Source organism: Callionymus lyra, chromosome 12 (assembly GCF_982586985.1).
Source record: "Callionymus lyra chromosome 12, fCalLyr1.hap1.1, whole genome shotgun sequence".
In the NCBI taxonomy this organism is placed as follows: Eukaryota; Metazoa; Chordata; class Actinopteri; order Syngnathiformes; family Callionymidae; genus Callionymus; species Callionymus lyra.
Window position 1 is genome coordinate 14,498,315 of NC_141829.1, and position 14,214 is coordinate 14,512,528.

General features: G+C 37.4%; 1 protein-coding gene across 3 annotated transcripts in view; it reads right to left on the reverse strand.

The window, feature by feature from the left end:
• The window catches only part of galnt13 (polypeptide N-acetylgalactosaminyltransferase 13), a 49,169-nt gene that overhangs the window by 23,415 nt on the left and 11,540 nt on the right, over positions 1–14,214 (reverse strand). For all 3 annotated transcript variants that reach the window (XM_087804236.1, XM_087804234.1, XM_087804235.1), the window contains exons 3-8: positions 10,340–10,508; positions 7,445–7,611; positions 7,170–7,377; positions 3,605–3,775; positions 3,118–3,235; positions 616–796 (exon numbers count right to left, since the gene is read on the reverse strand). In XM_087804236.1, the coding sequence (XP_087660362.1) occupies positions 616–796; positions 3,118–3,235; positions 3,605–3,775; positions 7,170–7,377; positions 7,445–7,611; positions 10,340–10,508 (1,014 nt within the window). The remainder of the gene's footprint in view (positions 1–615; positions 797–3,117; positions 3,236–3,604; positions 3,776–7,169; positions 7,378–7,444; positions 7,612–10,339; positions 10,509–14,214) is intronic.

Below are 14,214 nucleotides of genomic sequence, written 5' to 3' on the forward strand. Positions count from 1 at the left end.
CATATATACAGGATATACATCTTTTTTTTACTGTTACTATAATTTATGTTTATTGTAGTTTATTTTTTATTGGTTTGTTATTATTCGTACTATTATTGTATTTTTGTATGCGTCATGTAAGTCTAAATATAATGTGTTCGTGTGTTTAATCTTTTTCTATGAACGGCTGTGCCATGAAGAAAAGAGATACATCTTATCTTATTTATTTTATATCACACAACAGAGTGTTGATATCGTAGGAAGCATGAATTGATACAATCTAAATAGTTTCAATATTTCTTAAAAAGATATGTACAGGTATATATATATATATATATATATATATATTTTTTTTTTAAACTAAATGTAATATGAACATCTCCAATTTTAGGCAAATAAAAATACATTCTGATTAAAATTTGAATGATAGTACAAAAAAGGGAGTTTGATGTGCTCAGTAACACCATTGAATTTTTTTTTTTTTCCTGTTTATCCTTTAATTTCTTTATTTAATTCTATATTTATTAATGTTATAAAACATTGCAACACTTGGAAAGTATCATTGTCTTTGGAAATTATGGAATTATCTTTAATCTTGAAAATCTAGATTATTCTCATCCTCCTGTTGTTTCATACCTGGAGATATGATGTAGAAGAAATCCTTGAAGTCGTCCATCCACACTTCTGCCAGACGTCTGTTGTTCTTGTTGATGACGTGACCGGTTCCCCCCGGGAAACTGTACGGAGTCGCTTTTCGGAAAACGTGACCGACGTGGGAACATGTGACTATTTCCAAGGACCCTCCGCACTGCCATATCTGCATGAACAGAAGCAGTTTAAAGAGGAATTAGTTTTATTTTTGTGTACCTGATCTTAAATGCACATTTATGCATTCAGAAAAAACCACAACACTGATGGCAGGAGGCTGCGACGCAGCATTCTAGCTCGCCATCAAGAGCAATCAGGGTTAATTGTACTCATGGACACAACAATCCAGCCAGAGCTGGGATTAAACGTGCAAATTCAAAGCTAAAAACCAATCACTTCACCATCTGAGATGTGGTCACATTTTTCCTTGACAACACATGACAACATGACAACACACCATCAAGCGTAATTGTGATTCCGAAAAAAGGCGTAAATCGTTAAAAAATCATGTGTATTGAGCTCATTGAGTGCAATACTAAAGTGCAACTAGCATCGTAAAAGTCTATGCAGATACTGTAACATCGAGCAAGCATGTGATGTTTTGCATCGGTTCATTATTAACACACGTCTTTTTCTTGCTCTCATAAGTAAAATGAACAAGCAGATATTTCATTATTCCCTGAGTAATTTTTCCAGTTTCAATAATTTATCAGATTATTCCAATAAATTTGACCACTTTCCAGACTTTGGCACAAAAAAATTATTTATATTAGACGATCACACTACTAGTTATGGCAAAAAACTGACCAAAAACGGTTTCCTTTAACTGAGAAAAATCTCTAAACTCAGGAAAATTGAGTCACAACACGATCTGGAGCTTGTAATCCATGTGTTTGTTTCTTCTCGACAAACTATTAGTAGTTACTATTTAAAATATTGCAACAGTTTATTTTCATGTCAAAACAAGAAGGATCTGTCTCGCCTGCAGTTAATACAAAACTCTGCAGCAAGAATTCTGACCCGCTCTAGTAGAAGAACTTACATTTCTCTGATGCTTAAAACTCTTCACTGGCTGCCAGTTTCTTTCAGGATCAATTTTAAAATTCTGGTTCTTACTTCCATATCTATTCATGGTCAGGCTCCTCCTTACATCAGTGATCTGATCCAGCCTTACACTCCAGCTCGGGCTCTGAGGTCTGTGGATCAGAATCTATTGATGGTTCCTCGCACACAGTTCAAGAACAGAGGAGAGAAATCCTTCCAGGCTGTTGCTCCTAAGCTTTGGAACGATCTTCCTCACCCTCTGTGTTTGATGATCTACTGACTCCTTTAAGAAACATCTTAAGACGTTTTTATTTGTGCAGTCTTTTTCTTAATTTTCTTGTTGCTGCTGTGTTTGTCTCTATGTTGTCTTGGCCTTTTAAAGTATATATTTTAACCATGTATTGTTTAAGCGCTTTGTGACCCTGGTCTGAAAAAGGTGATTTACAAATAATAATTACTTACTTACAAAAAAAATCAAATTCTGTGTTACTTTATAACATGGTGACAGAATAAAGATGTTTTTAACTGGTTCACCCGACAACTACAAGCCCAGTTGTAACAGAACAATCCGTTGACCCCGAGAGATCGTTTGACAAACATCTACAGTCATGATCTTGACAGTCACAATCCATTATGTTTCCAGCTTCACATGAGAGGTTCAGTCACCACGAGACGTCTGATGGCAGATGTGTAACAGCTGCCGCTCTCTTAGACCGGTGGACATTTGGGACGAAATGAAAAAAAAGAAAAAAAAAACCTGAGAAGAACTAGTGATTATTTGATATTTAAATAGAAGGAAAACCACCAAAAACATATTTTTAACATAGATTTTCCGACATTTAAAAATGTTTATGCCAATATAAGAATTGACACATATATTAAAATTATTAGAAGTTGGATTAGTGAGGACAAGTTGGTGATATAAAAATTAACTCTTTTAATTAAAATACTTACATTAGAAAATAATCTTAAACATTTAGTTTATCTGGAGATTAAATCTTGTTCACCATAACCACACCCACTCTGCTGTGATTGGTCAAACATCAAGGTTCGTTAGCGCACGTCATCAATCCCAGAAGTCTCCAAATCGTTGTAACTTGTTGTATAAACAAAGCGGTCGTGATTACAGCTGGCTGGAGAAGGAGTGAAGCCATTAATACGTCATAATGGACGCTCTCGTAACCTCTGGTTCACTGAGATTTCAGACGGGGGAGAATTTTATAATGTATAAGTTCAAAACAGAGAGACTTCAACATTTGAAACATTTAAGTGAATCATTAAAGTTGGGTTTTTTAATTAGTTGCCCGATAGAACGATAAAATAAATAATTGTGAATTTAAGTTTGCTTCTGCAAGACTAAAAGCTTAATTTTTTATTTTTTATTTTTATGTTCAGCTGGCAGTACATGTATATATATTTTTGGTTCATAGGAAAAAAGTAACTCACTCTGAACGACATTTCCAGGTTCTCTCCTCCCCAGATATCCATCCCCGGGTCATAACTTCCGATTTCTTCAAAGTAGGATTTGTCTATCGAGAAAAGTCCTCCCGCCATTGTAGGAGTCCTGAAGAAGACATAGAGTTTAAATCAATACACAACAATTTTCGTTTGTCATTTGAAACACAGGGTTTGAAAGACTGAGAAAATACAACCGATGTTTCCAAAGTTAAAGTTAGCACATCACCCAGACGGTTGCTTTAATCAATAACTGCCAACGCCAAGAAAAGATTTTCTCACAGTTTTTATCTGCAAACATCTAAAAATACAGAAAGTCCAGAGATCTGAAGGAACCGTTCCGTCTTTTTGTCAGGTAGTTCCTATCGCAAACATCTCACAGCCTCAGAGAAAGAAGCTACAAAAGCGTCAGAAAGAAAGCGTGGCAGCAGAACAATTATCAGAGCAGCGGCAGGAAAGAAGACGTTTCTATCCGCACCTGACGGGAAGCGTTCTGTCTCCCTTCCGTCGATCCATCTCCCGCTGAGGAACAGGATACCAGCGAAAATTCAACTTCCAGTTAAATCCCCCGTAGGTCATGTCGGAACCTGCCATGTACTCGAACGTCTCGTCGCTGATCACGTCGATGATGGGGCACACCACGGCCGTCCTGGAAGCACACGGGGGGCCGACACATTTTACCAAACTGTAACAGGAAGTCTGATTGTGATTTTGTCTTTTCATTCTCGGAGGCTCAAACGTTCTTTTACCAAACTCTCCCATCAAATTCCTTTACCTTATAATCAGTTTGACTCTTATTGGAAGTCTTTGAATAATTGTCAATCAACAATAATCTTTACTTGTCACTATATCAACCTGAGGGACAATCTTTATGTTCTCATAATCCTGCTAACATTTAAACACTAGTGATGTGCTGATGAAGCTTCATGAAACAGTGTAATGTTGTTTATTGGTCAGTAGGTGGCGACATCAGGTTAAAGATGAAATAGAAAAGTTGCTCAAAACAAAGGAAAATAAGTGCAGAAACCGCCATCTAGTGGACTCTGAAAATAACTTTGTAACTCTATATTTAGTATTTCTACTTATTATTGAAAGCATGACCAGTATAGTAGAGAAAGAAAGTTAATATTTTACCAAAGTAAGTAAGTAAGTAAGTCATTTTTATTTGTATCGCGCTTTTCTAGACCTGGTATCGGCCAATAGTCAAAGGCCAGGTATCGGTACCATAAAAGTTGGACTGTTGTATCCCTACATTATTCAAGGTATGATCCAACGTGTTTGATATTATCTTAAGTCACAGTAACGTAAAATGACCACCAACCAACTACATTGTCATTTTAACAAGCATGGACGTAGAAGAAAGCAGCAAGCAACAGGTGAAAATGGAATTTCCAAATGGATAAATAACTGGTTGCGTTCAGGGCATACAAAAATGAAAAAAAAAGACTCCAAATAATGAATATGTGTATTGCTTATATTATTTTCTTATGAAAATAATAATAAATACAACAATAAATACCTGTCTTTATTTTAAATTATTATTAAAAAATAAAAAAGACTATAAATAACACATATCTAAAAAGAATACTTATAATAAAGACAATAAAATAATAAGTTCTTGTGTTTGTATTTTAGTGTTTTATCTTCAAGCGAAAACAATCTAGACGTAGACTTGAAATTAGTGACCCTACAAGATCCATTTGTAAAATCTTAAGTCTGAGACTATTCTGGGACAAAAAACATTGAACACCAGTCTTTAGATGCAAGTTAACAGTCTTTTAGAGTATTTTCCCGAAGTCTTTTTCAAGTCTTTCCCTATTGTTTTCAAGTCTTTTCTAAATCTTCTGGTGTGTGGGCATCATAGGATTGACAAAACAAAAGTATAATAATGTAAAACATATCGTCGGAATATGTGTGACAAATGGTGTCAGAAGAGGTTTAAGGGTGTCTGTTGCATAATTATTGCTAATAAAGCTGGATGATGAATAATAAATAAAGATCTTTGAAAGTGTAAAAACACAAATGCGTGAAAAACTACATGATAGGTTTAAATGATCTTTTAATATTTCATAAATAGTTCAATTATTGCGTGTTAACGTTTGCTGTTTGATTATAAAATTATTTTGACCCTAGTACCAGATTATGGTTAGTTAAGACTTGGTATAAATCCCTTTTTTTTTTGTAAAAATAAATTATAAAAAAATAAATGCACTGTGTGTAAAGGCAGTAAATACTATCTTTCATGTTATTTACTTCCAACAGGTACTACAAGTACCATAAATACCAAAATATACACCAATGAAACAACAGACACTCTTGCATCTTTACACACTTGACCATATGTGTATTTTTGCTAACCTCATTTCTCAGCCTACTTCTCCATTCCAGGACCTATTATTTATAAAGCTAATTAAAGCTATTTTAAAATATCAGCAGGGGATGAAATGGAAAGTTTCAACAAGCAGAAGGAATCAAAGAACAAAAGAAATCACGATGATGATGACACAGTATTTGTTACAAACTTGAAAACGGAAGCCAAAGAACCTGTGAAACGAGATACTCTCACTCATGTTTTATACTTTGTGGATATACAGAGTCAACGGCTGATTTAAGTTAAGTAGTCGAGAGGCTACTGTATATTCTCCAGCTGACTGACTCATGCGAAATGATGATGACACTGCACTCCAAGTCAATGTAATAGAGAAGAAAGAGATTGTGGTTCAGCAGAAAAAAAGTGTAGACATTTTACAGAGAAATCCATTTTCACAGGAGACGAATGGATGGAGGCGAAAAAGAAATACTGGACCAACTTCGGTTGAAATTCCAACAGACTTCAGACATGAGTGAAATAAAAAAGGGGAGCCCCAAAAATGACATACATTCCTGGAGGGAGTGAGTTCATGATGGGAGCAGGTTTTGGTTTAGTTGGCACACCTTGAAAATGCAGCGTTTTCTTCAGCAAACTTCAATGACAGTGAGGAATGAGGAGCCTGGAAACTTCTGCAAGCTGTTCTGACATCGACGACCCTCGGGTGTGGATCACCCGGTCCTCTGACCTCGCACGAGGCTAGCTTCGAACAGCTGTCTTCTTTTCATGCCAGTTGCATCGACAGGGCAGCCTCGGGTGAGGATGCGGGCGGTATGGTCGGAAAAACTAAGGGTATACTTAAAGAGATAGTTCACCAAACTTTCAAACCTTACCTATTTTCTACTCAGCCCCGTCCCGATTTTCAGAGTAATCCATGTCTAAGTCAATAATTGATTTGCAATTGATTGATTGCATATAAATTCTCGAATGGCACTCATTTTCTACATGCTTCTGGTCCATGAAGACACACTTAAAAACGTCCAAATACCTCCATTCGGCTCATCTGTAACGTCCCTCTTTTAATAAAGCCCGACAAGAGAAATTGTTCTGAAAATATAGGGGTTCCCAGTGTAGACAGTAGACCCCCTTTGCTATATTTACCCAGAGTGTTTCCTGTCTATGTGGCATATTAGCCGTTTAGCATCTCCTGGAAACCATCTTTAAATATAGACTCGTTTAATTTTTTTCGGAAATATTCCTCATGTCTAGGCTTCAATACAAGATGGATGTTACAGATGAGCAGTATGGAGGTATTTGGATGTTTTTAAGTGTGTTTTTTTGGACGAAGAAAAGTGAGCTCTGGTCGCACCCGTCATATAAACAAACATTTTTGCCGATAACTCCAAAAAGACACAGATTATTCTGAAAATAATCCCAACCCTTAGTCGATATCAGGGAGATAGGAAAATGAGTGAAATTGAATTTTGCGTGACCCTTCACTTTAAGTTAGAGGATGAGGGTGAGTAAGGAAGTCGGCAGCACCAGTCAAAGAAAGGCAGGTTGTCTGTATACAAGGACCTAAAAGGTTTAATCTCTTGCTCTTTCCCACCCTTTACAACTGCCTTCTCTTCCCCTTTAATAGCTCTTGTGTCCGACCAGGACCTTTCTCGGATTATCCTCTTACAGCCCTACAGGGGGGAGGAAAAAAAGGTATTGCGGAGTCGGCTGAAATTACCTGTCCTCTTTGATGCGCCCCAGAAGTGGCTCGAGCCAGCCAGTGGTGCATTCGCAGTGGGCGTCGAGGAAGGTGATGACCTGACCTTTGGTGGCGGCCGCCCCCCTTAACCGAGCCCTAATCAGTCCGGAACGCTGCTCCATCCTCAAGACCCTCACCGGAACCTCGAGTGTCCGGGCGTAGTCCTCCAGCTTCTTCCCTAGAAAGTCTGTAAAGCGAGCGAGTAAACAATCATCGACTCGGAATAAAAGTCTATAGCGTGACGAAACACCAACCTCGTTCACTGAAGTCGTCCACCAGAATGACTTCCACCAGCAAGTGTTTGGGAGAGCGTATGATGACGCTGTGAACTGTTCGCAACAGTGTGCTCCATGCCTCGTTGTGGAATACGATGACGATACTGGTGTTTGGCAGGTCGTCCGGGTACACTTTGGTTTTGCAGCTGGTGGAACAAAGAAAATATGCTTTCAATTGAGTTAGAAATGATGCCTTTACTTACTTGACATTACATTGAAATGCAAATATTTTGGCCGGGTTTCCCTGATAAGATCGTTCTTAAAGAAGGCTCTTAAGAAGGAGCGTCAAGATACAGGTGTTTCCCAGGTGTGTTCCTAAATGCCTTATTTGAACCTTAAGATCAAGCCAAAGACGCTTCGTAAGAAGCTTAGTCGGCTTTGGCAACGCCTTAATAAGGTCTGTATGTCCAATTACATCCGTTTCCTTGATATTTTTCAAATGGATTGTTGATATTTTTTATGTGTATTCATTACAAAACCAATGCATTTTAAATGTTTTGTTCGTCTATCCAAGTTAAAATTGTTAAGTTATATTGTCTTTTTTTCATTCCTATACCCTTGAATGCATCATTTTCATATGACAAAGGGTTCAGCAAAAGTCTTCTTCTAGTCTCATATTAATTTATGTTGATTTATTGCAGTGTTTTAATGCAAAATGTTGAGTTTAATGTTGTTTACGTATTCATTAGACTCACAAAAGTAATTAAATGTTGAATGCTTTAGTCATAGTCGTACTATAAACTCGTATATGTAGATGTGTGTTGAAAAATTATAAGCGTAATTAATTTAAGAAATATTTTTTCTTCATTGAGTATTATTTTATTATTTGGAAAAGTGAAGGATATAAATTTCCTTTTTGTTAATCACTGAGCATTTGGTCTGTTAAGAGTGGGTCATTTCCTTCTCAGTGAAAGATCTTCTTAAGCTAAGAGCGACTCTGGGAAACACATCCTTCTTTTTAACAGCACTTAAGAGCACTTAAGCACTTAAGAGCTTCTTAACTAATCTAGTAAACCCGGCCATTGTCGTTTTAAACATCTTTCCCGACAACCTTAGATCTTGTAGGTTGTATAAAACCAGAAACTAGTTTCTCTCTTGGTAAAATATTCTACCGCTCGCAGCAGATGTCCTTGACTGTGTTGGACTATCGATGAGACTGACAATGAGCGACGTGCAGCTGTGAATAAATAAAGAATGAGGCGACAAATACAAAGATGCGCAGAAGTGTGGCATTGGACAAGAATATTTAGATGCAGACGACGTTTCAAGCGTAGTCGTGTCTATTCAGAGTGACACGACTGACACAACGCAGCCAAAAACTAGGTCAGAAGTGGCAACCAGGAACTCCAAATGCCAACAACACAGCACTGAACTACAGCAATTACTGTGTTTTTTTAAGCGGGTATGACGGTAATTCAGACGGAACTTTTCTATTTCTATTGGTCTCATTAGAACGTGACCCCTTGCCGGACAGGTTAGTGAAGCGGCATGGATGAAAATCAGCACCTCCCAATCAGAGTCCTTGGTTCTGAGAGCCTTCTGTGGGTTCACTTTGAACTCCTGTCCTAAGTAGAGGAGGATCTTGGGGGTCTTGTTTGACAAGTGATGAAAGAAGGGAGTGGCATCAGCAGTTATGCATCGATGTGGTTTTTTTTTATGAAAAGAGAGCTAAGCCAAAAGGCAAAGCTATTAGTATACCGGTCATTCTACCCTCACCTGTGATCTGGAGCTTTTAATCCATGTGTTTATGTCTTGTCGTTACGACTATTGTAATAGTTTATTTTTGTGTCTAAACAAGAAGGATCCGTCTCGCATGCAGTTGATACAAAACTCTGCAGCGAGAATTATGACCCGCTCTAGTAGAAGAACTCACATTTCCCCGATCCTTAAAACTCTTCACTGGCTGCCAGTTTCTTTCAGGATCAATTTTAAAATTCTGGTTCTTACTTTCAGATCTATTCATGGTCAGGCTCCGCCTTACATCAGCGACTTGATCCAGACTTACACTCTTAGGTCTATGGATCAGAATTTAATGATGGTTCCTGAACACACTTCCGGATAAGAGGAGAGAAATCCTTCCAGGCCATTGTTCCTAAGCTTTGGAACAATCTTCCCTGTCCGTCTGCTTTTGATGGGGTCTACTGACCCTGGTCTAGAAAGGCACTTTACAAGTAACCTTTACTTACTTACTTACTTACTTACCATGGTCACGATCAATAGGTTGTGATCGAAAGAACGAAATCTTTGGTAAAAGAGACAAACTTTGATTTCTCTGGAAGGGTGGCTGAGAGTAGGAGTAAAGTCACTTCTCTTTTGTGTGGAGAAGGCCGTTGAGGTGGCTTGGGAATCTCATTATGCCTCTAGAAGGAGACCACAGGGGGTTGAGGGGGCAAGAATAAATAATCTCTCAGCTGCCTTAGGACCGCCTCGGACCTTGATTGGAAAAGTCTGGACCTCCCTACTGAAGCCATTGCCCCCTCGTCCCGATCCCAGACAGAGCAGAAAGAGACGAAAACTTGTATATGCACTTTCAACCACAGCAGCTTCCAATTTTAGAAACATCCACTGCTCTTCATGAAGGATATTAATAACTTCTAATGAGACTGGAGGTGTGCTGAACACATTTACAAAAAGCTGAGAAACATCCTGAGATTTCCTCCTTTTTTGGTACGGCACTATTTCAGTCAATTCCTGACGAAATTTGCGAGGAAAGGTCTATCTAGACAGATGTAGCCATTAATGATAAGATGTATTGCTTCAGACAAATTATTTTAATTGGCAACATTATACTTCAAACCCTAATTGCAAAAAGAAACTGTTCTATAAGCAAGTATGCAAGCAATTAAAGGCTATTAAAGGAAAAAGAGTACGCACCCGTCCAACCTCACGTCCGGAAGACTTCTGTTGAGAGCAATCATGTCGCTGGCCATTAGGTTAAACTGGTTAATCTTAAAAAGCTCCTTCATTTTCTCCTGCTCGTCCTTGGGGATGTTGACAGCTTTGCCCATCTCTCCGGGCCCCTCGTGGCTCCTAGATATGACCGCTGCGTCACAGCAGAGAAGAAGAAGAAGAAGAAGAAGAAGAAGAAGAAGAAGAAGAAGAAGTGATAAGAAACCTTCAGAGAGTCAGAGAGCGCTGGCATCATTTAGAACAGGGACTTAATTGAGTTGATGAAGTTTTCAGCGTCTGTGTTCAAATTTGACATTGCGACAAGATCGCAGCAGCAGCACACTATGGCGGGAAATGCCATTAGATGAACTGCTGAGCTGGAGAACATTAAAGCTTCTCTTCAGAAGGAGGATAATGAGCCCTGACTGACCTCCTGCAGTTGCATGTTTCAGCGTCAAGTCTTCAAGAAGAACTGACTTCGGTACCAGTCAGTTCTCCTCATGAAGTCAACGGATAAAAACAGATAATAATCGTTTAAAAAACCTCAAGTTTAGTTATTTAATGTTTTATTGCTCTCAAAAGTGTTTAAAGAAAAACAGTAATTGGTAATAATATAATTTCAATATCCTGAAGTGAACTTGTAAAAAGAAAAATGTCTCTTGTTGGGTCACTTATTGCTGTGGCTAATTGGAAGAAAAAAAAAATCCCGAAGGAGACCTCCTGAGGGATCAATAAAGTTCTACCTACATACCTACCTTAATTTTATTTTTTTGTCTTTCAGCTCATGTATTTATGTGAACACAACCAGTAAGGACATTTGATCTACATGTATTTTTTAGACTCACAATTAGGGGAGTGTATTGTGATACTATAAATATCATGATACAAGTGCAACGATACGATATATTGTGATACTGTAGGAACAAGGATATATTTGTAGTATTCTCTGAGGACTTGACTCAGAATTTACAGACCACATGATTCTTGACGAAGTCGTAACTGCTTTCATTTGTTTTGAAACCAAAATCTGTCCAAACATCAGCTTTAAAATGTGATGGAGTCGACTGTATCCTCTTGTCCTCAGCCATCAGAGGGATCTCGTGAGGTTTCATTCGGAACATAAAAATGAACACTGTAAATAGATGCATATTAATTGTAAGTAAATAAAATCTGTATTGAACACTTTATTGAAATTAAACTATATAAGAACTGATAAAAACAGAATTTGATTTGAAAGAAAATATCTATATAAATTAATAAAAAACTAAATAATTAAATAAAAAACAATGTGCTTTTGAATATTGATACAGTGTTATGGTAATATTGCCATATAAGTATCTCATTTTCTTACACCCTTTCTTACAATACTGTGTGTGTATGTTTTTTGTTCTGTTCATATTAATGCTAATTTGAACAAGGGGACCTGATAAGTAACTGGTCTCTGCCAACATAACAGCTTCCTCTCATCTCTCAAGTTGTTTTAAAAAATGTAGGTCAAACTGCTCTGGGTTTAATGTCAGTGGAGAGTCAAAATGGCGATTTATAACAAACCTTCTGCAGTGACATCCAGAGAGTCGTGAGTCATTCATTGTCTCACATGATTTTTTCTTTCAGGACAGGTTTAGATGTATATTGATAGTTACGGTTGTTGTGGTATTTATAACAATAATATAGACAATAGCTGCACAGATTACTTCTTAACATCTTTATTTGTTTTAGTGACAAATATAATATTACTTAACAAAGATGAAGTGTAAGGTTTTTTTAATTAAATATTTATATTTTCAGTTTTAACTTTAACTTTAACTCTATACTCGCAGTACAGCTCTAGTACCTCACCGAGAGCAAGAGACACAATCCAGCTCAAACTTCCAAAAAAACTTCAAAATGTCCTTTCAGTACATCAGCTATTATGGCAATGAATTCAACTGTCATCTCCGACCTAACACTGTTTGGGGGTCATGTAATCGAAAAATATGGGTCATTATCTTAGGTAGTGTTGCTTTACAGACCATTATGTAATTAATGTCACTCATATCAAATTACAAAATAGATAATGGTTTATCTATGAAAGTATTTCAGTGTCAACAAAATATTGAATGGTGGAATTTAATATTTCAAATGTTGTTAAAAAAAAATTAAAAAGGTTTTATCGGAGTGTTAGGGTTTTTTTTAAGCAATTAAATACTTTGATTATTGAAAGTTCAAGTTTAATTTAAGTTAGTTCAATTCAATAGTTTATATATACTGAAAAGTTAAATTTGATTTAATTGAATTCAATATTTTGTATATTGAAAGGTTTAATTATTTGTCTGGAATAATTAATATTGAAATATTGAAAAATCAATTCAAAATGAATGATTTCACACATAAGAGTTTGATATTCAAGTTCCAATAACACAAAAATACCTTTTTTTTTATTTTACGTTTTTAAAAGTGTGGCCTTTTAAATTCCATGTAAGAATGTTAATACATTTAAATATTTCAATGCTTGAAAAAAAATTACTTAAATACATTTACATAGATTTTTATCCTCTATTCAGCCGCACAACCTTATGTACTCGAGCAGCGATTGTGAAACGGAGGATTTACACCCAACTGGTTTCTCACAGACAGAAAAAAAAAAAACTTCTCCCCTTTTCTCCAATGTGCATATTTCACACATCAGAATGGCAGTAACCCCCCCACCAACCCCCTCAACCCCCCTGCCGACTAAGCTCCCTCCCCGTTGCCATGGTTTGGGCTGGATGGGTATTAAGCAGTGAACAGTCTGGCAGCTCTATTTAATTTCCATTTAATCTATCAGTGCTTTCAGTGTGTGGTGAACATATTAATAGAAACTCTTCCTATACAGAGACGCCCGAGTCTCCCACCCAAGCCTTTACCGTTAAAAGTAAACAAACCTGGCAGGATTTACGTCTATTCTCTTCATCTCTAATCATCTCTGAGAGCGCCGGCAGTGATTCTACGGAGGAGGAAATATCCGGAGTCGTCCCCTCAGGTTAAGAGGATCACCACCCCCCCCCCTCCAACCCTCGACCGGGGCCGTGGAAGTGGGCTGGTGTCGGCTGATTGTTGGACTCAAACGACTGGGCTTGCTGACACTGTCCATTTGAACAATCGTCTAATCTGGTCGACACAGCTTTGACAGCTGCAGTGCTTCTCTCTGACCCCAATCTAGGACTTCTGACGACACATGATGATGTGTTGGAGGCGACTCTGATCGCCAGAGGAAAGCGTTGGTGCAGTTGACCAACCATTCTTGAGTTAGTCATATTTTTTATTAAGTAAGTAAGTAAGTAATATTTATAGAGCGCTTTTCCAGACCAGGGTCACAAAGCGCCTAAACAATCAAAACAAAACTCAATAAAATATATACTTAAAAGATCAAGATAATAACACAGGAGTTCCAGAAAATCAAGGAAAAGCCTGAACAAATAAAAATGTCTTAAGACATTAAATTAATTGAATGGAAATTAAAGAGATAGTTCGCCTTAAATCCAAATGTCACTCATTTTCTCCTCACTCTCCCGTCGACTAAGGGTTGGGATTATTCTGTTCCTTTTTAGAATTACAGACAAAAATGTTTGTTCATTTTAATGTAGCGACTGGAGTTCAGTTGTCTTCGTCCAAAAAGACAAACTTAAAAACATCGAAATCCCTCCGTACTGCTCGTCTGTAACCTCCATCTTGTATTGAAGCCTCGAAATGAGAATTCTAAAAGTGAACTATCACTTTAATCAATTCATGTTCCTCTTTTTCACCCGTCTGTGTTTTTCTCTGTACCAGTCTTTATTCTTCAAATGTATTGTTCCAATTTGGCATCTTTCTGTGACTCAGTCCATCTGCTTCCTGCTTTT